Raw genomic sequence first — 23,148 nt, 5'->3', positions numbered from 1 at the left:
CCCCCCTTCTTCTTCTTTTATTTATTTATTTATTTTTTATTTTTTAACTTATGCAAATCATATGAATTTTTCCATTCTTCAACAATTTATGCTTTTTAAAAATTTATTTTCTTATTAATACAATAATCATTTCATTTAAAATTGCGCGTCATTAGTTAGATTATAAATTCCAAAAGTGCAACAATCTAAAAGAACACTGTATTACAATGTGAAACTCACACTACACCATCACATGTCCTTAAACATTATAAAATTATGGCAAATACATTATTTTTTCAGTTCTAATTTGCATATCTGCACTAAATATGAAAATGGAAACCAAAAGTATGCACATAGCACCATATATTCCCTTTCTTCCTTTGATACATTTGTTGCATCTCTGGGATAGATCTTTTTCCTGCACTGCTTTCTTCTCCCGGCCTTTTGATCGTCTCCTCCATGTTAGCAATAATGTTATCTTTCATTTTGTTCATTTCTTCCAAATGTTGATTTTCTTGCAATACTTTTAGAATCTTTCTTACTAATCCATTCATAACATTCTGCCCTTTATCACATAATTCAATCTCAAGCTAGTCAAAGTAATCACAATTATGCCCTATCTACAAATTACAAAGATGGTTAACATATTACTCAAAACACATAAAAAAAGAATTAGAAAATGGATACGAACTACTTGCCTTATAATTAGGACATCTCCAAAACTTTCTTCCTAGATTCTTAGTAGTCTTTGATGTGATTACACATGTCGAAAGTTTGCATCTACACTCTTGTACCTCACTACTATTTACACAATAACATAATTAGAAACTAAAAGAAAATGAGAAAGCAAGCATAATGAACTATTTACACAATAATTTAACTCAAAAAATACCAAATATTAAAGGGGAAAAATTAAGAACTATTTTCAACTTCTAGTAGTAGCTTTGATTAAACTAAATATTGGGTTCTGTTATATTTTTGGTCTAGTTCATAACGCCAGATAGCGTTTTGGCCTAGGTGTTCTTATCACATATCACAGGCGAATTGGTTTGCAATAAAGTAATTAAGCTAACACACAAATTTAAACTAAAAATCCAAAGTCTACTAAACTTACCCAAATGTTTTTGGCGACGCTATAGTTTCATCGAGTATTGGCTGGAGTCGTCGAGTATTGGCTGGAAACACCTCCTCTCTCTCGATCTCTCACTCTCATTCTTTCTCTCGATCTCTCGATCTCTTTCTCTTTCTCTCTATCAATCTCTCTATCTCTTTCTCTTAATTAGGGATTTTGGTTGGGGGGGGGGGGATAGGTGATGTTTTTTCTTCTCCAGGGCCAGTGAGAGTACGACATCGTTTATCAAGTTTTAAATTTATGGGTTTTTAAAAAAAAATTAAGAAATAAATAATAAAATAAAATTTAAATTTAAAAAAAAATACCAAATTAGTGTCATTTTAAGGGTGGTGGGGCGGGGGGAGGGGGCTAATGGTAATACTAGACAACACTTTAATGGAGGAATGAATCGAGGAGTTTTGAAACTTAGAAAACTCATATGAACGAAAGCAAACTTAGACGATTGAAATGAATCCTGATGAAACTTAGAGGGTGGAGAGAGGGTCATCGTGAGGCGTGAGAACTGAGAAGCCTATAATCATGTCGGTGTGTGAAGGCGATGGCAACAGTAGATTTGGCGTGAGAGGGACTATGGAGTGGAGTGGAGGCAGAATGTGAGAGTGAGAGTGAAATGTGTGGGGTATGTATGGTAGGGTTTTCTAACCTTTGTTTTTATAGTTTAATTAGTTTAATTACATATTTATTTAGTTAATCTAATTGGTTTTATTCGTTTTAAATAGGCCCAAATGTTTTAACTAGTTAATCTAATCTAGTTAGTTAATTTATTTAGTTTCATTAGGCCCAAATGTTTTAAAATAAATTGAAAAGGCCAGAGGCCCAAAGCCCAAATATTTATAAAATTTATATTATATATTTAATATAAAATATATTATATTATGATAAGGTTTGGTTTCGGCCGGTTTGGTGCACTCAAACTTGCCACCAAAATCGAACTAAAAATTTCGGTTTTTTTAAAAATGAAAATCGAAATTGAACTAAAAATTTTGCAACGGTTTGGTCAGTTTCGGGCGGTTTTTGGGTTTCTTAGTTTTGTGCACACCCCTAATTTTTAACCTTTTATTTATTTATGATTTTTATGGAACTTAAATGGGTTTAAACTCTTGAACTTTTTATGTAATTTTTGCATAAATATTTGTTTTTATAATTTATTTCTTTATAATTCTATACTTACAATAAGAAATGAGTCTCTCTTGCGGTGAGGCGAGAGGCTTAAATGCATTGGACCTAATCAGATTCTGCCACATGACAATTCCTGGACCCATGGCAGCATTCTATTGAATCCAGTGCATAGGACATTGGACCAAGCTGAACCTCTATGGGAAACATGAAAAAGTGTCTATTGATCTAGGAAACAAATCATGGTGTGCTAAATAATGAAACCAAATAAATTAAGGATTCAGTTAATAGGTGCCCTTGGGGCATTTGTTAATGGAAAATTTTAAAAAAGTTTTAATATCACTTTTATGTGAAGTATAAAAAATTGTAAAAGAAAGTTAGTTATTTTTTTATTTTCCCATAAAAATTTTCAAAATATAGTCCATTAACAAATGCTCTTAAGATATCCATTACCTTTTTCTATAAATTAATAAGAGCACCCTTTATTTCACATTATCTTTAAAATTGTGAATTCAAATCATGATTTCGCTTACTTTTTGTAAGTGTGTACTATGTGAGAGATAGTGTGTTATAGTATTTGGATAAAGTTTCTCTTTAAATAGAAATTCATCAAACTTTTTGTATATATTTTTATTGGATATAAATTTTAAAAATCTATTTATTGTATTTCAAGTTTTTTATTTTCTTAACATGCACGTAAAGTATCATTCAATTCAACTGCTATTTACCATTCCACTAATAAAAATATTTTTTTATGCACAATTTTACACCATTAAGATTTAAAATTTATACACTTAATTGATCCATAGCGTTTGATTTTTGATATTTTTGAAAATTTACATGAAGTAAAATGATAAATGAAAAGTTTGAAAGGACTTTTTCGGTTTTCTAATCATGTCAGCAAACCTTTAAAAAGAGGAATGAAAATATCACAAATTTCCAAGAAAACCTTATCCATCAATATCATCATCCTCTCTCCCAAAACCCCAAACCCGAGCTCCACTCTCAGACAGTCAGACACTTCTTCTTCTTCTTCCTCCTCTCCTCCAAACAAATGAAACAAACAAAGTCAAAAACCATACTCATACTCCACAAAACAGCTTAAAACTCATAATACACTCACCCAAAAATGGCATTGACAACTGCCAAAATATCAGAATTGCCACTGAGAAGAAACCCATTCCCACAGACCTCTCACTCCCACTCCCACTCTCTGAACTTTCTCTTCTCCTCAGCCCCAAATCTGTCATTTCACATCCTCAAAACCTTCTCTTCTCTCAGAACCACCACACAACACAGCGGCAATAGCCATAGCAATAGCAGAAGCAATACAACCCCTAAGCCTAAGCCTAAGCCTAATCCCAAGGCTTCACCCAAACCCAAATCCACGTCAGCCCCCTGGCTCAACAAATGGCCCTCTCACACTCCCCCCGCCAAAAACGACGTCGTCGTCCGCGTCGATGTCGAAGACCGAGTCGAGACTCGCTATTTCGATAACAAAGTTAAAGGACACAGCGCCATCGAGAGAATTGTGCTCCGGTTGCGGAACCTAGGGTTGGTATCGGACGAAGAATTGGAGGAGACCGACGATGGAGTCGACGCATTGCCGCCGCCGGCCACCGGAGAAGAGAAATTGGGGGATTTGTTGCGGCGGGAGTGGATTCGGCCGGATTTTATATTCGAAGAGAGCGAGAATGGTCTTGACGAGTCGGTTTTGCCGTGGGAGAGAGATGGGGAGGAGGATGAGGTGGTGGAGGATGAGGAGAGAGCGTGGACGCCGAAGAGGAGAGCGAAGGCGCCTTCGTTGGCGGAGCTGACTATGGAGGACGAGGAGCTGAGGAGGTTGAGGAGGGAGGGAATGTATATTAGAGAGAGGATTAGCATTCCGAAGGCGGGTATTACCAAGGAGGTTTTGGAGAAAATTCACGCAAAATGGAGGAAGGAGGAGGTGGTTAGACTCAAGTTCCATGAAGTTCTTGCTCATGATATGAAAACCGCGCACGAGATTGTCGAGGTTTATTGCTTTTCTTTGCCCAAATTATTTCTAACCATTCAAAATTTGCAGCATACATGTAATGTAGTATGTTTTAATTATGATGTGAAATATGTCATGTGATTGTGTGATAATTTATAGAATTCTTAACCATTAAAAGTGGGATCTTTGTGCACTCTGTATGACCTTTAAAAATGTACTGGTTAAAACTTGTAGCTTAATGTGTTTAACTATGCCTATAATTATTTCAATGGGCATTGTTTTAAACATTATGTGTTTTTTGTTATGTTAAAACAACAAATTAGGGTGCTTATATTGCACCAAAGCTTTTAGAATCCTAGCTCTAGTTTGAGAAATTAAAAAGGGGATGAGGATTTGATGAGTTCCTAGTGGTAAATCTTTATATATAATTTGTTCCAAAAATTATGATGTTTTACTTCGTTGAGTAGCTTGACTTGTCTCTGGGTAGTTCGAGGCCCTTTATTCATAGTAATAGTTCTACCCACTACTGGTTATCTCATATCATTACATTTGGTAATTTTCGTTATTCTGTTCTTTATTAATTGAATATAAATGGGAAACATGTAACTGACTGCTTGTAGTGATGGTCAGCGACGGACGGGAGGGTTGGTTATATGGAGGTCGGGAAGTGTTATGGTGGTGTACCGGGGAAGTAATTATGAATGGCCTCCAAAATCCCAACCTGTTCACAGGGAAGCTGATGCTTTTTATGTTCCCGATGTTTCTTCTGCTGACAGTTCCATGACAAGAAGCGGCAGTGATGAAAGTTCAAGTCCAGAAAAGATTGAGACTGCAAGTCCAGAAAAGATTGAGACTGCAGTGAAAATGCCAGACAGTCCTGTGAGCATAACTGAGGAAGAATCTGAATACAACAATCTACTAGATGGTTTAGGTCCTCGTTTTGTTGAGTGGTGGGGTACAGGAGTACTTCCTGTTGATGCTGATGTGCTTCCTCAAAAGGTTCCTGGTTACAAAACACCTTTTAGGCTCCTTCCCACTGGAATGCGATCACGACTGACCAATGCAGAGATGACTAATTTTAGGAAACTTGCAAAATCACTACCTTCTCATTTTGCCCTTGGTATTGTTCACCTTCTATAAGTACTTTTATTTAGTTTAGTTTGTATATTTTTTCCATTAAATTTTGTCCTGAACATCTTATGAAGGGAGAAATAGAAACCATCAGGGTTTGGCATCTGCTATTATTAAGCTTTGGGAGAAAAGTTTAATCGTGAAGATTGCTGTTAAACGGGGTATCCAGAATACAAACAACAAACTGATGGCTGAGGAACTAAAGGTGTGTTTTGTGCTGATCCTGCTCCAGCCATGAATATTTTTTTCCCCTCTCCAATAACCATCAAGCATACTGTTTTAAAGTTTCATCTATCTTGCAGAATTTAACAGGAGGTGTCTTGCTGCTAAGAAACAAATATTACATTGTCATGTACCGTGGAAAGGATTTTGTCCCAACAAGTGTAGCTACTGTTTTGGCTGAAAGACAGGAATTGGCTAAACGGGTCCAAGATGTGGAAGAGAAAGTGCGGTGTGGACCAGTGGGTGCAGTTCAATCGGATGAAGATGACAAACAGGCACTTCCAACAGGTGCAGCTACTGCTTTGGCTCAAAGACAGGATTTGGTAAAACAGAGTCAAGTTGTGGAAGATAAAGTTCAGTGTGAAGCAGTGGATGTAGTTCAAGCAGGTGAAGATCAAGAGCAGGCACTTGCAGGTACTTTGGCTGAGTTTTATGAGGCTCAAGCTCGGTGGGGAAGAGAAATATCTGCTGAAGAGCGTGAGAAGATGATTGAAGAAGCTTCGAAATCTAAGACTGCTAGGCTTGTGAAACGAATTGAACATAAATTAGCCATTGTAAGTCTCTCGCTCTCTGGAAATTAAGTGCTTGAAAAGTATTGGCATTATCTTGAGCCTAATAAATCCACTTGCTTTCCTAGAGGAACCAAAGATGGATAATAGAATAGGCTGTGTAGAATGTTCACTTAACTTTAGTTTGCCAACAATTGGAAAAATATTCCACTGGTCCCTTCATTCTAATCCACATTTTCAAATTGACTTAATTGTCTTGTACTTTTAAGATGCAAAGTCTATCTCTTGAGAAAGAATATGAATTGCAGCTTTGAATTTCCCAACTAAAGAGTTTCTGTATATAAACTAAGTAGCACTATTTGATTAATAACTCCAGGATTAAAATGCCATTTTCCATGATTCTGTTTTCATATTTGTTTAATTTTGGTATTTGGTTGTGTTAACAGGCCCAAACCAAAAAGCTTAGAGCAGAAAAACTTTTAGCTAAAATTGAAGCATCAATGCTTCCTGCTGGTCCTGATCATGATCAGGAAACAATCACTGAGGAGGAACGGGTGATGTTTCGCAGGGTTGGTTTAAGAATGAAGGCATATTTACCTCTTGGTTAGTGATTCTCATTTTATTTGGTGGATTTTAAATCCTGAGTTCAAATGCTAATTGGTCTAAATCATATGGATCAGGCATTCGTGGTGTTTTTGATGGTGTCATTGAGAATATGCACTTGCATTGGAAGCATAGAGAACTTGTGAAACTAATATCCAAACAAAAGACCCTTGCTTTTGTTGAAGACACAGCAAGGTTGTTGGAGTATGAGAGTGGGGGAGTACTAGTAGCAATAGAAAGAGTCCCTAAAGGATATGCTCTTATTTACTATCGTGGAAAGAACTATAGGCGGCCCATTAGCATAAGGCCAAGAAACCTATTGACGAAGGCAAAGGCACTAAAGCGTTCAGTGGCCATGCAACGACATGAGGTTCTATCTTTTATGTCTCCATTTTTTAAATAAAAATATACAACATTTGCTACTTCTGATTCTGGGACACATCCTTAATATCACATCATATTTTAAATAACTATGCAGGCTCTTAGTCAGCACATATCTGAATTGGAGAGAACCATAGAGCAAATGAAAAAAGAAATTGTAAGTATACTTTTCATATTGAAACCCCGCCCTTTTTTCTCTCTTGTAGATAAAAGTTGTACCGTAAGGCTCTTATATGTTCCTATTTGGGCTGAAATTTGTGAAACCTTGGGTTTGCATATTTCTTTACCAGCTAACGTGGTTATTGAAATCACCCATTCTTGATTTGGATCTTCTACCCTGTGTGATATTGCTGAAAGTAAGATCTAATTTGTTATTTGTTTTGGCGTATATGAATGTATAAGATATTTATGCCTTTTTTTTTTTTCTTTAAATTTTTAATTTTATTTCAAGAAGAATTCAAATGAAAGTCAAATTATTTTTCTTCTTTGAGGTTAATTCATTTTGGAGATGACCATTTTTCCTGAAACTGTTTATTAATGATTTGCCCATAGTATTGGAATATTTTTGAAGTTGACATTAGGTTTAACTGATCTAACCAGTTGAAAAGTTTCCATTTTAACCTGTAAAATTGCTATATATAAACCTGAGATGCATGAACTTTTTGAATAAATGAAGGTCTACTGTCATGTGTCATTGGGTCAGTCATAAATTAAAAAATGTCGTACACAGTGTAGATAATTACCCCCAATTTTTTTGGAGGTTGATTCTTGAACTCAAACCTGCGACCTATCACTTTTGGGTCAGTCATAAATACAAGATTAAAAGTTGTGTGAACCATTTGGGATTAATGCTTAACAGAACTTGTGGGAAGTTGGCTTTGGCATTCTAAAACAAGAAATAATAATCTTTCTCATCTCATGGGGGCTCTGTGATTTTTAGTTAAGATAAAATATGTTAGTTATTTTTCCCATAATATTTAGCATGCTTGCATTTATGTAGTTACATTATTCATTGTTCACTTGCTGGTGTATCAGTTTCCAGATCTTTCCCTTGCCTACACCATCAATATTATAAAAACATGCACTTGGCCTGATATTAAAGTTTGTAATCTTTGATTTAGCCTTTATTAACAATGAAGTAAGCTAACAAGTCAAGGGAAACTTGGTTAGGTTTTTAACTAGAGAAATCAGTAGCAACAACTTTGAATTATGGATATCAAAAGAAAAATGTACAAAGTAGGTTTGATAAATTGTGATTCTTCTGGGATTTAATAATATATGCTGATACTAGTAGCTTAAATATGAAATTTTGTTACTTGACCTCATTTTTAACAACATTGTAATCAGTTTTTTTTCTTCCAAAAAGTCTCATCTGAGGGCAACTGAACTTTTTGTTGCTTATCCACAGGGTATTTCTCAAGATGCAGAGGATGGGAATTCCTGGAGCTCTGAGGATGCTAACGGACCTAACCAGATTGGCACTCTCTCAGAGTTCACCCAAGTGAGATATTTTTCTTTACACTGCCTACTACTGCTGGTATTCTTATTTTTGGTTAAAATGGTGAGGAAGTGTGTCATTGAGGAGGGAGATTGGTGCAGACAAGACAATGATCTCCAATTATGCATACTTTTGGACGATGACACAAGAAAGACAGACCAACCAGTGACCCTATGAATAGAGCCTACTACTTTTTGGGCCTAAGACCTAATCAATTTAAATTCTGGGTTTTATTTACTTTATGTAGTTGGTTACCTTTTTTATTTTTTATTTTATTTTCCTTTTCCTTCTTGTTTAGTAGAATTAATATTGCTAGTTGGGATTGTTTCCTTTTCTTACTAGGATAATAAGTTTGGAATCTTATTTAAAGAATCTAGGGTATTATTTACAGCTTGTTTGAATAATAAAGTTTAATGTTGGAGTTTCTTCCTTGAATAGCTTGGTGCGAACTCTAGGCAACCCTAAGTATTGATTCTTAGATTTTTTTTTATGGGGGAGGCTTTAAGAGATATCTATTTTAATTTAGTTCTATTTTAATTTGGAAGTCAATTGTATTTTTATTGGTCAAATGTATTTCATTTTAGGCCTTAGTATTTAATTAGCTTTATTAGTATTTTATTAGAGGCAAGGTTATTTCTATAGTTCAATAATTGGGACCTTTCAAGTCCATTATGAATAGGGTTTTCCCATGTCAGTTAGAATTAAGGTTTAGTAGTCTATATAAGGAAAGTATTGTACACCTATGAAGTGACAATTGTTTTGATGAATAAAATTGATTTTGAAATCATCACAATTGTTTGATGCTGACTCTAGCCAACCCTAGGTGTTTACCCCGAGAGGTTATCTCTTTTACTTACTGCTGATTCCATGTATGCCTTGGTTCTCTATCTTTATTTTCGGGTTCTTTAATTTTCGCATTGCATTATTTTGGCTTGTCTTGCATCAGTTTTGTTTTATCTTGCTTGGTGCTGATTTCCAAGTGAGGCTAGGTCTCAATTTCTAGGTGTATTTAATTTTTTCTACTCTTGTTGATTCTCAATTCCTTTGAGCACTTGTGCTGCACCAGAGTTGGGCTGGTGTTGGATTCTTCAACTTGCTCCATAGAACTGCTTATTATATCGTTTTTTGTAACCACTGAAAAATATATTTCATGAGAATAAGATTTATTTATTTATTATTATTTTTAAACTTGATCTCTTCTGCAGAGTGAGGAGGAAGCTTCGTGCATGACTTCTGGTGGTGAAGAAGATGATGGCATCAGTGATTGGGAAGATGATGAAGATGATGATGCTTGACATATTAAGTATTTGCTCTGTTCAAGAAGTAGATGACAGCTGTGTCATTGCCGTTCGCCAATTGAGGTAATCGTATTAAGTGTTATCAGATCACTTATGCACTTCTCATCCTTAGCGTCAGTCTGTTAGGGGTATATTTTCTTCCTTGGTGTATTAATACTAGAAGGAAGTCTTCAAGGCCATATATGAACTAATTTAATTTGTCCTCTTGGCCATATGTTCACACTATGATCCATATCCATTAAAAAAACAGGAGGCTTGTGCTGTTTCTATTAAATTTTGGGATTCATTGTGAGTGTCTGGGGTATGTTGGTTCTTAATGAATTCATAACTTGAGTGGAAGGAAGACTTCAAGGCCATGAATGAAATAATTGGATTCTCTTTTATGGACCTGAACATTCACTCTGTATTTAATGTCCAGAAAAAGTTATCTCCGGTTATGTGATCCATTGTGGTCCCAATTTTAGTTTCTCACATGTCCAGTGAATCATTATTGTGCTTCTTGTCTGACCTTTGATCTTTTTGGATCAAAACTGTCTGCCTTGTCAGCTGTGGCTAACAAGCTTTTTGTTGAATAAACTGATTTGATCTCATTTTCTCTTTTTCTCCAGTTACATTTCCCCAGCAGGTAATTTTGTGTGGATGGCTTGCAACACTGCATGGGCAAATTTTCTTCTCATGTGCATTGACAGAGTGCTGGCGACTCTCGTACTCATTAACATTTCTCCCTTAATGGAAATTTGCCGTAATTGCTCCAAAGGATTGGAGGTATGCCTGAATATTATATGCATGCAGTATGTCACTTGCACTACTCCATCCGGTGCAGCAAACTAGGCTATATATATAGTCCCCACCTGTTCTTTTACCATGCTCTTTGTCGAATCATCACTTTTATTATTAGCTCTAGCTGAAGCTTATTAACAGGTTTCACAAGGTCTGTTTAGCATGAGCCTGCCTTTCATGGGAGGAGCGTAATTTAGCACAATTGTAGTAATGTCCTTGAAAGCTATTTTTAAGTCAAATGTATTTCAAATTGTAAAAGCATTTCTGGTGGTAAAAAATGTGAAAGATGACCACTATTTCAGCTGTATCTTATTGTCTTTGATGACTAACCTGCTAGAGGTTTTTCCTCTCTGGTTCTCTGATGTGATAAAGTTTGAAGGGGATTTTCACCTATCAAAAAAAAAAGTTGAAGGGGATTTTGTTGGCATGGAAGAATAGAAGTCTTTCAGCCTTTAATTAAGAATGCACATAGAGTCAATAAATTAGTTAGATTTTGGTTTTATACATTTGGATAATTATGTATAAGAGAGCTGAATATGCTCTTTTCTGATTGGCCCCTAACATTTGGCTCTTACAATTGAATTAATCTTATAGATTCCTCCCTAGCCAACCCAAATGTCTTTCATGGATGTATTCTCCTACTAAATCCAACACCTCACATAGCCCATTCCCAAATCACTTTAATAGCTTGAAGGAGAGACGAGTGAACAGGTTCCACTCAATCCTACAAAAAGACACATACACCTCCAGGTTGACGTTTGTGGCTTTGAGCTGGCGTTAGAATACAAATTGCATGAGGCTTATCACCTACTACTGTCTTCTTCAACTGATATTCCATTTCCTTCTCTCAATTTTTCCTGCGTGCGCTTGCGGATATGTGCACTTTCATTGAAACTTATAAATGATCCACTTGATCAATCTTAGCGATTTCGTTTGGCATATGAGTTGATGAGGTAAATGAGATATTAAACCACCCCCCACCCCCCACGCGTGCGCGTGCACGAAACTATGGACACAATCATTTCTATACTCAATTTCACAACTTATTGATTTGTGCGATTGTGAGTGATTAACGTAAAGTAGTGTGTCACACAAGGCAGAAAATTCAACTACTCACAAATTAGCAAATTGTAAAATTGGGTGTGTGATTAATTGTATCTCTAAAAGTGAGTTATTTTCTTTTGTCTTTCATAGGCCAAAGGCCAAATGGCTTATTCCATGGAGAAGCAAAGATATTTTACATTCATGTATCATGTGTATGGTGAATACATTCACAAAATCTCTCTCTCTCTCTCTCTCTCTCTCTCTCTCTCTCTATATATATATATATATATATATATAAAGTACATTAACAAAAATAAGAGGGGATATTGTGACTACCCCTCATGTCAAATAGGCCAAAGACATTTCAAAATTAACCTACTTGGTCCCTAAATACAAACAATGTTAGAGTATTGGTAGTAGATTACCTAAAATAAGGTAAGAGATGAATATGGGTAACCAAAACCAAAAATGCCCAAAAACCAACCCATATTAGCTTACCTATTTTCCTCCCAAGATAGGTTTTAGTTACAGTTGCTCTCTATCTTAGGGAGCCATATTCATTCCCTAAATATTTATTTATTGTTGTTGTGTTGTGATAAAATAAAATGGGTGTTTTGAAAAGTGAGAAGAATAAAAAAAAAAAAAAAATATATATATATATATATTAATATTAAATAGGGTTTGTAATAAAGAATTTAATGTGGATGAACAAAAAAAATGGTTAGCTAAAACAGGAAAAGTAGTTTCTTATTGTAAAATAGAAAGAAATTTTAAGTAACATGCTACTATGTTTACACCGCTTTTAAACTATACTCCAAAACTAATCGTTATACACAATGTGTTATTAGTTATTACAAGCATCTTATAAATATATCTACGACTTATGAGGGAATGAAAAGTGAATACATATATTAAATACATGATAGATTTTCTCACAGTAATTTCATTCCCAAGAGCACGAACTCAGCAGGTGGACCCAATAAAAGTTGCTAAGCTTTAGGGATATGGCTAAAGCTCATGTACATCTTATCAAAATTCAAAGCCTGACCGGTCTTTATCACGAGTCATTTTCTTTGTGTAACAAGTTTTAGTTTGACTAGTTCATATTGCTTTCTACCATATCATATACAGATGAATAAGACAAGAGATGCCTTTGGACTTTTTAGAGAGTCGAATGGGATAGGAATGCCTCTTCTCCCCTAGTCGTTAAAGGCACCACTCCCTTAATGTTCCTACCTACACTAGAATATGTGGCGTTTAATGGTTTGCCAAGGAGTGAGTGTATAAATTAATGATGGCTACAGAGGAAACTCTAAAAACGTGTGTTCATTCAATTTTTTAGTGATTTAATAAGATAAAAAAAAAATCCACATTCTCTAAATTTCTAGTTTTTATAATCTAAAACTATGCATAAAAAATAAGTTTATGAATTAAATAATAAATAACATCAGATTGACAAGAAATTTGACATTTGTGTTAAGAACTGTAGGGGCCTTTTTTTGTATGATATGGTATGTTAGGCTGCCTCTTGCGGTAATGGGTTGGGCTGCCTCCTACGGTGATGGGCTCTAGTGTTTCTGAGTAAGGGAGCTGGGGCCGGTCCAATTGTAACTCAATTTGGGCCGATTTGTGCACAAACTTATGCTTTGTCTGCCAGGAGCAAATTTACGGCAAGCAGAATTGTTGCAGACGAGTTACGGCAGGCAGATATAATAATAACTAAAACAGAGTACTTTGACTTATTTAAATAAACGGCTATGTATTCCCTGCTAATAAAGCATGATTACAATCACAATGATATCAATCACAGAGAAAAATGAAAAAAATAATACTGGCTAATTTAAATGAGCATAAATTAAGTTTTAGGCTTAGTCTGCCGCAGCAAAGCCAAAGAGGAGAGAACGCCTCTTCTCAATGCAAATAACCTCCCCAGGAAAAGGATCCTGCCGTGGAGATTAATGGTTTTGAGGGAGTCGGACCTGAATGGTTGTTTGCCCAAAAGAAAGAGGGTCCTTGTTTACGTTTTGGAAGAAGGTAAGATTTAAAGGGGGAGAGAGAGAAAAACGATCTATGGGTGCATGCCCTATTGAACTAACTCTCCTTTTTCTTAGTTTTCATTTCTTTTCATTTCTGTTTTCTTTCTTATCTTTTTTCCTTTCCTTTTGCTCTGTTCTTTTCCTTTTACTCCGAAAATATGCTCTATTTTTTATCCCCCTTACAAGGCACGGCAAGAGCCTCTTTATAGTGCCTGCCGCGACCAAGGTTTTACTATTTTGCCCCTTAACCGCCTTTGTCTGGTCTGGGCGCACTTGCCGACCACCAGAGGTGTGTGCCACTCACTCTTGCCAGACAAAGGCAGGTTTCAGTTCTCTCCCTATCGTCGCATTTCTTTCCTGCCATGGTATAAGTGCTCTCTCTCTCCATTCTCAAGGCATGCATCCAACGGTTCCCCTTCAAACTTGCCTCTTTTGGGTGGTCTATCATCCCAGCAGGACGTACCTCCCAAAAGAGGCTTGGGCAGGAGCCGCAAATAGATCTTTTCCCTTCTCCCCACCACCAAACCATACCCCCTTTACCTCTTACCTCTGACCCATAACCCCACCATGTCCTATATTGGCTGGGTACAGGCTGGTGGTGCCTGGGCCTTACGCGTGCTTCCCTTTCAGATATGTCCAAGAGTCTGCCTGCTGCTCATGCGTCTGCCGTGATTTGGAGACTCTCCGTCTGCGTTTCCTGACCCTTCGTGTGGGCTTTTTCTTTGGTTTCCTGCTCCATTCAAGAGCTGAGCTTCGTATGATGATGGACTTTACATTTCTTTGGCCCACCTTTGATTTTCTTTATTGCCTGCCACGTTGAACTGTTATTCCTGCCGTAATAACTTAATCCTGCTGGACCTCTTTTTGGGCTAGCCGTTTATCCCTTTTCTTAGTGGCCTGTCATAGGCACTGTTCTGCTTTTACTTATGGGCTCCTATGTCCCTTTGGGCATCCATGGCCTGATTGCTTTCTTTGGGCTTCCTTGGCCCGTTTGCTAATTCCACACTCCCATGGGCTTTTTTACTAACTTCATTGGGCTTCCCCGGCCTAATAACCTTATTCTTATCTTTGGAGTTCATGGGCTTGCCATAAACCCCTTACTTTCTTAGTTTACAATTGTCTTGAGCCTGCGGCGACCCTTTCTCACTTTTCTACCTCATACTCTGCCTATGGGATGCTATTTCTTTCTTTCCTGGCTTCCTTGAGCCCGCTTGCCTCTTCAAGACCCATTTATTTATTTGTTGGGCCTGTGATCTATTATTCCTGCCGCTTGGGCTTAATGGGTTTTTTTGTTATTTATCTTGTCAATTCTTTATGGCCCTCATTATTGGGCTTTTCTGTCTGCTGGGCTTCCACAAATGGCCCTCAACATTTAGCCCCCTGAACATATGAAACGTTCCTGCGATTCATATGTCAATGAAAAGGGGCTTCTGCCCTTCTCTCATCTTTTTTCTTCTTCTCTCTTTTCGCGGGTCTTTTTTAAGCTGTGGACCCCTTCTTATTCATACATATATTCTCCTTCTTGCCGCGAACAGGGCTGTCTCTTCGAATTTCCCAGTTTGGCAGTTATTTTCAAAACAGAACCGCCGCTTCATTAATTCCATTCCCTTCTGATGGCTAACTCGTCACCCTCTTTCGTGCTGATATTAATGACCTGGGTATTTAAGGAAGAATCATTCTGCACTTTAATCACAAACTCTTTCCTTTCCCAAAACACATACTCTCTATCTCTTACTCTCCTTCTTTCTCTTAAACACCCATACCCATCTTCTTCGACTAAGCCTCCTCACCATGTCGCCGATGAAAAGTCAAGGTTCTTCCCGCCGCAAAGGAAAGGCGGTTGCTTCCGATTCTCCTGCCATTCCCGAGGAGGTGGAACGTTCCGATTCGGAGCGGTCCGCTGAGGAGGAGACGGAGCACGACCCTGACAGCGAATGCGCTCCTTTACTCAACCCTTAGTATGAAGTTAACCCTCACTTCCCAAAAATCCCCAGTGACTATGTACCGCCGCCGCCGCCGAGTCGTGTATTGATTACTCTTGTCCGGCGAGACCCCGTCGTTTCTTGGGCTCCTTTGGCATCTTCAATCCCCGATCTGTCCATTCGCCAAGGGTTCGCTTCCTGTACCCCTTCATTTTGAGTTTGGGTCCGGCACATCCTTGGGTTGGAAGGAATGGGTTGACAGCGAGCTTTCCGACACGGGTTTCATGGGTTTGTTGCAGCGAGCCGGCATTTTGAAGGTCGTAGTCTCGTCCCGTAGCTTGTCGAACTTCCAGGACCTCTATAACCTCTGTCATTTGGTCCGGCGATAGTGCACCACCACCCACACCTTCTTTTTCTCATGCGGCAAACTCATCGTGACTCTTGAAGATGTGGCCAATCAGTTGCTTTTGCCCATTCTCGACAATACCGATCCTGCCGCCTTAGTGCTTTCTCCTGAGGAAGAGGCCATTGAGGTTGAACTGAGGAAAAGGATGACCGGAAACGCCAAGTTGTCCTACTGGGTGAGTTCTTCCTCTAAGTTTTTTGCTATTGCCCACTGTGCAGCTTTTATTGCATTTTGGCTTTGCAAGTTTGTTTTTGGGTCCCACCCCCACTATGCCATAAAACCTTTGTATTTTCGTTTGTCCATCAAAATATCTGCGGGGGTGAGCCTGCTGTTGGCTCCTATGTTCCTGGGGCACTTGTATGTTCAATTAGATATCCTCCGTAACGATGAGAATCAGGTTGGGTCTTGCCACATTGTCACTTCTTCCGTTCATTGCACTATACTCCAACAGTGGTTGTTTGAGCATTGTGCTCAATACTTGACAAAATGTAGACCTGCTCGGTTCGCCAGAGAGAAGTACCAGAGTTGTCCGAGAGTGATCACCGATTTTTGTGGCAGGTTTGAATCTGATTTCCCGCTTGCTTTTCGTTGGTCTGGTTTGAAGCCGATTGGCTTTTCTGTGGTTGAATCCTTTGATGAAGGTATGGGTTTCTCTTGGAGAGCCTATAGAAATTTGAGTGCTGATTATACTTATGCGGACTCTGTCATGGGTTCGTTTGTTGACACCGTTGGGACTACGACCCCATTGGTCAGTTTTGATGAAACTGGGATTACCTATCTTGCCGCTACCAATGCCGGATGGCTGCCCTATCTAGCCGATGAAGGCATTAGATTTGTTCACTATCCTGCCAACCGAGTGAGGAGGCAGTTTGGACTGGATCAAGACATCCTTGACGACATTTCTTCCCTCATGGGAGCTCCTACTTCAGTCCGTCCTTTCCTGCGGCAGACTGCCTTTGACTTTTGGAAGAAGTGTTTCAACGCCGTTACAGTCCCCGGTTCGCTAAGGGAGGGTGTTTGCACTTTTCCCATGCACGGCTACTGGCATGCAGTGATGGATTCATTTGTGGTTGAGTTAGCGGGGAGTTGTGGTTTCTCTCTTATTCCTCCTGAAGGGTTAGGCATGGTTGTCTTGGTTAACCCTCTTCTGCTGCTTCCCTCTAAATCCGTTGTGGCGTATGCTAGAAAACAGAATCGGTTAGCCATTTTCGAATGGGATGCAGAGAAGAAAGGATGGTTTTGGCACGCTGGCGACTATCCCCCTGGTTGGGAGAAAAAAGTTAAGGTAATCAATCTCTCTGTACCGAGCAAGAAAGCGCTTGCCAAACCTAAGTCTGCTAGCAAAACCAAGCCTGCCACACCACTGCTTCCTGCAGGTGCTCCGCTGGCTAGCAGGACTCGTGGTAGCAAAAGGAAAACTACTCCTCACCCCGTCTCTGCCACTGAACGGAGGGTAAGTTATTTCTCCCCTTTTCCTTTTTGGACAAAATTTCTTAATTGTCTTATGGCTAACTCACCAATTTTTTCTGCCTTTTTCCTTTTAGTCTAAGCATAAGGAAGATTCATTAGTCACCCGCCCCATTTTACTTGATGATCCTGAGTCTGAGGTGAGTCCCTTTTCTCCACTTCTCTCTTCTTTCTTTTTCGTACGCTTCTGCCATGGGTCTTTTGCCCCTTTTTTTTTACTTAACAAAAATTTTCTTTTTAGGAAGAGCCTGAGCCTCTATCCATATATCACCCCACCGCCGAGGAGGTTTCCGCCTCCATGGGTGTGCCTATGGAAGGCTTTTTTGATGGGGTCGAGGCGGTATTAGCGACGCCTGCCCCTCCTGCTGCACACAAGACTCCTGCCAAAACTCCCACCTTTTCTGCCGAGCCGGTACCTAGAGAGGGTACTCATGTTGAAGGGGTTGGTGAGACTACACCCTTGCCTGCTGAGAGACCCACTCCTTCAGAGGGAGCTATTCCTCCTGCCGCTGTTCAAGCCAAAACTACTTCTCCCGTTCTGCCGCTAGTGATTTCGACTAGTGATCCTTTTGCAGCTATTTCCCAGGCTGCAAAGGGTAGTGCTTCGCTTGTTGTTACTCCTTCCTCCATTCTCGGCTCCGCTACCCGTGGTCCTAATCCGGACTTATCTTCAGAGGGATCCGATGACATTTTTGAGGATCGTGATGATGCACCCGTGCTGAAAAAGAGAATTTCTGACTCTGATGAAGAGGGTAGTGCTTCGCCCGAGCCTGACTTCATGGGTATGTATCTTCACTTCCCCTTATCTCTTTTCTACACTTTCGTTTCATTTACATACTTATCTCCCCACTTGCAGAAACTTCTGAGGGGCCAGAAATTGCAGCGGGCGTGGGAATGACTGCTCCTGCCACACCTGTAGCGCCTATTTCAGCCGTACCTACTACCCCTGTTTCTTCTGTGCTTGCAGTACCCGTTTCTGCTGCACCCGTAGCCCCCATTCCTGGTAATTTTGGCACTCTTTCTTTCTCTCTCTATTCCATCCTCTTTTCTTTTGCAAGTCTTTTCTTCTCGTGCCATTTTTTTATTTTGCCTTGCGTTCCCTTCCTTTTTTGTTGTAGGCCCACTTCCTACTATCCCTTCTCAGTTTGAGGCGGGTAGTAGTTCTGCCGCCGTCCCGGATGATGCTGCATCTTTCTTTGTCCGTTTTGACCAGCTGGAGGTGAACGACCTTGTTCCGGCAGATTTCTGGGCTTTCGGTTCTCCCTACGTGGACTTTTATGGCTTTCGAGTCCCTGAAGACTGCGTCTCACACTTGGTGATGCTCTATAGTCGTCATGGCAATTTTATGCGGGAGTTCCGCCTTGGTCGCTCTTCTAGGGAGCATTTCTTGCAGATGCTGGGATGTGTGCTGAATGACATCGAGCATAACTTCATCGACTCTATTTCTGCCGGAAAGATCCTGCAGTGGAGGGTCGTGATACAGGAGCTCATCAGTGTGGGATTCGCTGTGGAGTTTATTCTTGAGCATCTACGTGAGATTGCCCGGACCCTTTTCATGAGGAGAGTCTAGCTAGCTGTTGAGGCCATAAACACTCGCATTGAGCTTTTGAAGAAGGAGGTGGCTGATTTGGAGGGTGGCCGCGAGTGTCTTCTTTCCGGCGTTGGTGGACCCAGTCGCTTTGGAGATCAGAGTCTCATTACTGGACTTCATTGATGATAGCACCGTTTCCTTTCCTTTTCTTTGTTCCTCTGTTTTTGTTACGCCATACAGAACACTTTTATCTTTCCTGCCGTAGTTACTTGGCTTGTGTTTGCCACAGTTTGGGTTTGTAATAATGCTACACTTTACTACTTTTTCTTTACTACTGCTATGATATAATGCTAATACTTCGTACTTTTTCATTGCATACTCATGAAAGCACGTTACAATTTTCTTGTGACATAATCACTAGGAGTAATAAAAGAAAAAGTTCGGTAAAGGGAAACATAAACAAACAACTAAGGAAAGAGGGTCAACCACATAACTTCCTTCTCTAAGCAAAATAATGCTTCAGCCATTTTCCATTGATCCGATCCATCAAGTCCTTGCCGTCCATTTGAGTTAGGCGATAATACCCACTTTGATGCGCTTCTCTTATCACAAGGGGTCCCTCCTATTTAGGTGCAAACTTGGATGGTCCTGCCAAACCTCGCCTGACGTAGTCTGCCACTTTTAACACTAATTGTCCTTCCGCAAACACTCTTTCCTTGGTTATCCTGCCGTGGGCTTCAGTCATCTTCTGCCTGTATCTCCGGCTGCGTTCCTAGGCTTCTTCCCTCTTTTCATCAAGTTCTTCCAGGTCCTCAAACCTTTCTGCCGTGAAGGCTTCTCCCTCTTTTTCTTTTTCTTGCATTTGCATAACCCTTAGGGATGGTGTCATTATTTCTACCGGACTCACTACTTCAATTCCGTAGACTAAGGAAAAGGGTGAAAAGCCTGTGGCTGACTTTGGTGATTTTCTGTACACCCAGAGAGCATCTGGCAGATGTATTGCCCATCCTCCCGCATACTCTTGGCTCATCTTGCTGATGATCTTTATGAGAATTTTGTTTGTTGCCTCTACCTGCCCGTTCCCTTGAGGGTAATAGGGTGATGACCTGTGGTGCTTGACTTGGTAGAACTATAGCATTCTCCTCACATCACTGTTGACAAACGGTGTGCCATTGTCGCTGATGATCTTGTGGGGAACCACAAACCTCACAATTATATTTTCTTTGATGAAGTTTGCCACTGCTCCTCCTGTGGCCTTGCGGAATGGTACTGCCTCCGCCCACTTGGTAAAATATTCTGTAGTTACTAATATCCATATGTACCCACGTGATGGCGGGTTGACTGGCCCTACCAAATCTAGCCCCCAAGTGTGGAAGGGTTATGGGGTGACCATGCTGTGCAAGACTTGTGGATGGGTATGAATTAAGTTGGCTTGTGCCTGACAACTGTGATACTTCTTTACAAATTCTGCCGCATCTTTTTTCATGGTTGGCCAGTAGTAGCCCATCTGCAGCAGGCACCTGTAAAGCTTTTTCTTCCCCTAATGTTCACCACATTCCCCGGAATGTACCTCTTTTGTCATTTCTTTAGCCTCTTCAGGACCTAAACACCTCAAAGGGTCTCCATCATATCCCTTTTTGAAAAGGACCGTGTTATGCAAGAAGTAACGTGTTGCCAACCTCTTAAGCTTGTACCTTTCACTGTGCCGTTGTGGCAAGACGCCTTCTGTTAGGTACTGCATGAAAGGGCTTCTCCAATCCTCGCTGATGAACACAACATAACTCTCCTCCCTGTCTGCCGCAAGTTGGCAGGTCCCACACTGGGTTTGGACTTGATCTGCGTCCTTACCCAGGCTTGGCTAATAGAAGCCTGCTCTCTGGAGTCTGCGGTAAAGACTAATTTCCTCGCAGGACCCACAAGTCTTGTCGTGTATTTCCTTCAATTTTCTTTGGGCTTCCCCCTGGCCCACGCATCTGGATAAAATCCCACCTGGCATCCTTCGGTACAACTCTTCTTTTACCAATGCATAGTCTTTTAATATCTTCAATTCTGGGTGTCGTCTCCCTTCACCAAGGTTTCCTTTATGGGGATTCGCCAATCCCCTTCGCCCTGTTTCTCCCGGAACTTTTCCTTCAACACCTCAATGATGGATTCTTCCCTCTTGTTGACTTCTATGTTAGCGCTACTCCCTTTAAAGATTATTTGCGAACCCAATGCGGCCAACGTGTTTGCAAACCAATTTTCGTTTCTCGGAGCATGTTCTATCTTAAAGGTTGCGAATTTCTCTTCCATTCTTTGGGCCATTGCTCTGTACGGGGCTAGGATGGGCTCTTTTAAGGAGAAACTTCCTTTGGCCTAGCAGACGACCAAGTTCGAATCTCCCATTCAGATGTTTAACTCCCATTTCGAGCGCTATGGCAAGCCCAGTTAGGTAGGCCTCGTACTCTGCCGTGTTGTTTGAACAGGGGAATTCCAACTTAAATGACAGTGCCACTGCCTTGTCTTCTTCATGATACAAAACTACTCCCACCCCTCCGAAATGGGTAGTAGAAGACCCATCAAATTTCATTACCCACTGTTCCTTGACCTCCTCCGCTATAGCTACTTCCCTTGGAACTTCATCATCCAGCAGGAATTCTTCCTCTCCTGGAAACTGTGCCAATAGATCCGCTATAGCCTGACTTTTTACTGCCCTAGGTGTCCCCATTCTTAAGTCGTATTGTGATAATTGTAGCAACCACTGGGATATCCTGCCGGAGAGAATCGGCTGTTGTAATAGAGCTTTAATGGCATGCGACTTAGTCATCAGCCACACTTCGTATGTCAAGAAATAGTGACGCAACCTTTGCGAAGCGTACACAATGGCTAGGCACGCTCTCTCTGCCCTCAGGTAACGAGTTTCGACATCTTTTAAGGCGCGGCTGATATAGTATATTGGCTGCTCAGTACCACCTCCGTCTTCCTGAGCGATTAGTGTGCCAATGGCGTATGAGTTGGTGGCCAAATAGAGTAGCAGTGGTTTTTTGTGAATAGGGGCCTGCACCGTGGGGAGGTTCATCATTATCTGTTGCAGCCTTTTGAAGGCCGTCTGCTGCGCTTCCCCCCATTCAAAACTTTGCCCCTTCTTAAGTAACTTGGTGAAAGCAGAGGTAATTGATGCCAACCCAGGGATGAATCTCCGGATATATGAGACTTTTCCTAAGAAGCTCTTCAGTTCTTTTACTGTGGCAGGAGGTCTCATAGTTGCTATGGCCGTGGCTTTGGCCGGATCCACATCTATGCCTCTGCTGTGAACCAGGAAACCCAAAAATTTCCCAGAGGATACTCCGAATGCGCACTTGAGGGGATTCATTCTTAGCTTAAAAGCTCTGCATCTTTCAAATACTCTTTTTAACACCCGAAAGTGTTCTTTCCTTTTCCTTGACTTGACCACTATGTCATCCACATAGTCTTCTAGCTCCTGGTGCATCATGTCGTGAAATATGGCCGTCATTGCTTGCTGGTAAATTGCACCTGCATTTTTCAGTCCGAAGGGCATCACAGTATAATAAAAATTGCCCATGGGTGTTCTGAAGGCAGTTTTCTCTGCATCCTTTGGCGCCATCTTGATCTGATTATACCCATTGAAACCATCCATGAATGAGAACATGGCATTTCCTGTCGCAGAATCTATCAGTAAATCCATGTTTGGCAATGGAAATTCGTCTTTTGGACAAGCTTTGTTGAGATTCCTGAAATCTACACAGCATCTTATTTGCCCATTCTTCTTCTTTACTGGTACTATGTTGGATAGCCAGCGGGGATGCTGGATAGGTTTGATGAATCCTGTGGCTAGCAACTTCTGTACTTCTTTGACTATTTGCCCTTCTATTTCTGTGTAAAATATCCTGGCAGGCTGGGCCACCGGTTTGGCCTTTGGGTCCACATTCAACGTATGCGCAACAAGCCCGGGATCGAGCCCTGGCATTTCGTTGTAATCCCAATCAAAGACGTCTTTGAATTCTTTCAACAGTAGTATGAGTTCTGACTTCTCCGTTTCTGTCAGGCTTGCACTAATTGAGATGGGCCTTAGTTCTTGCGAGTCAGACCCCAAGTCAACCTCTTCCAATTCTTCTTCT

The 23,148-nt window shown here is 40.2% G+C and overlaps 1 protein-coding gene across 1 annotated transcript; it reads left to right on the top strand.

Annotated features, from left to right (window-relative positions):
• Positions 1-3,165: 3,165 nt before the first annotated feature.
• On the top strand, positions 3,166-10,931 carry LOC126703711 (CRM-domain containing factor CFM3, chloroplastic/mitochondrial). Its single transcript, XM_050402768.1, has 10 exons — positions 3,166-4,241; positions 4,833-5,322; positions 5,408-5,538; positions 5,636-6,109; positions 6,511-6,667; positions 6,745-7,037; positions 7,146-7,205; positions 8,457-8,549; positions 9,752-9,907; positions 10,453-10,931. Exons 1-9 carry the CDS (start codon positions 3,357-3,359, stop codon positions 9,839-9,841), a joined length of 2,673 nt encoding a protein of 890 aa, XP_050258725.1. The 5' UTR covers positions 3,166-3,356; the 3' UTR covers positions 9,842-9,907; positions 10,453-10,931.
• The last annotated feature ends 12,217 nt before the right edge of the window (positions 10,932-23,148 follow it).

This window comes from Quercus robur, chromosome 10 (assembly GCF_932294415.1).
Source record: "Quercus robur chromosome 10, dhQueRobu3.1, whole genome shotgun sequence".
In the NCBI taxonomy this organism is placed as follows: Eukaryota; Viridiplantae; Streptophyta; class Magnoliopsida; order Fagales; family Fagaceae; genus Quercus; species Quercus robur.
The sequence above is the reverse complement of the archived record's forward strand: the minus strand, read 5'-3'. Positions and strand labels throughout refer to the sequence as shown.

What these genes read in the sequence shown, in the direction of transcription:
- LOC126703711 (XM_050402768.1), top strand. Translation starts at nt 3,357, where the DNA reads ATGGCATTGACAACTGCCAAAATATCAGAATTGCCACTGAGAAGAAAC. An exon ending in TTGAACATAAATTAGCCATT is followed by an intron (nt 6,110 to 6,510) that starts GTAAGTCTCTCG and finishes TTGTGTTAACAG; the next exon opens with GCCCAAACCAAAAAGCTTAG. An exon ending in GAAGGCATATTTACCTCTTG is followed by an intron (nt 6,668 to 6,744) that starts GTTAGTGATTCT and finishes CATATGGATCAG; the next exon opens with GCATTCGTGGTGTTTTTGAT.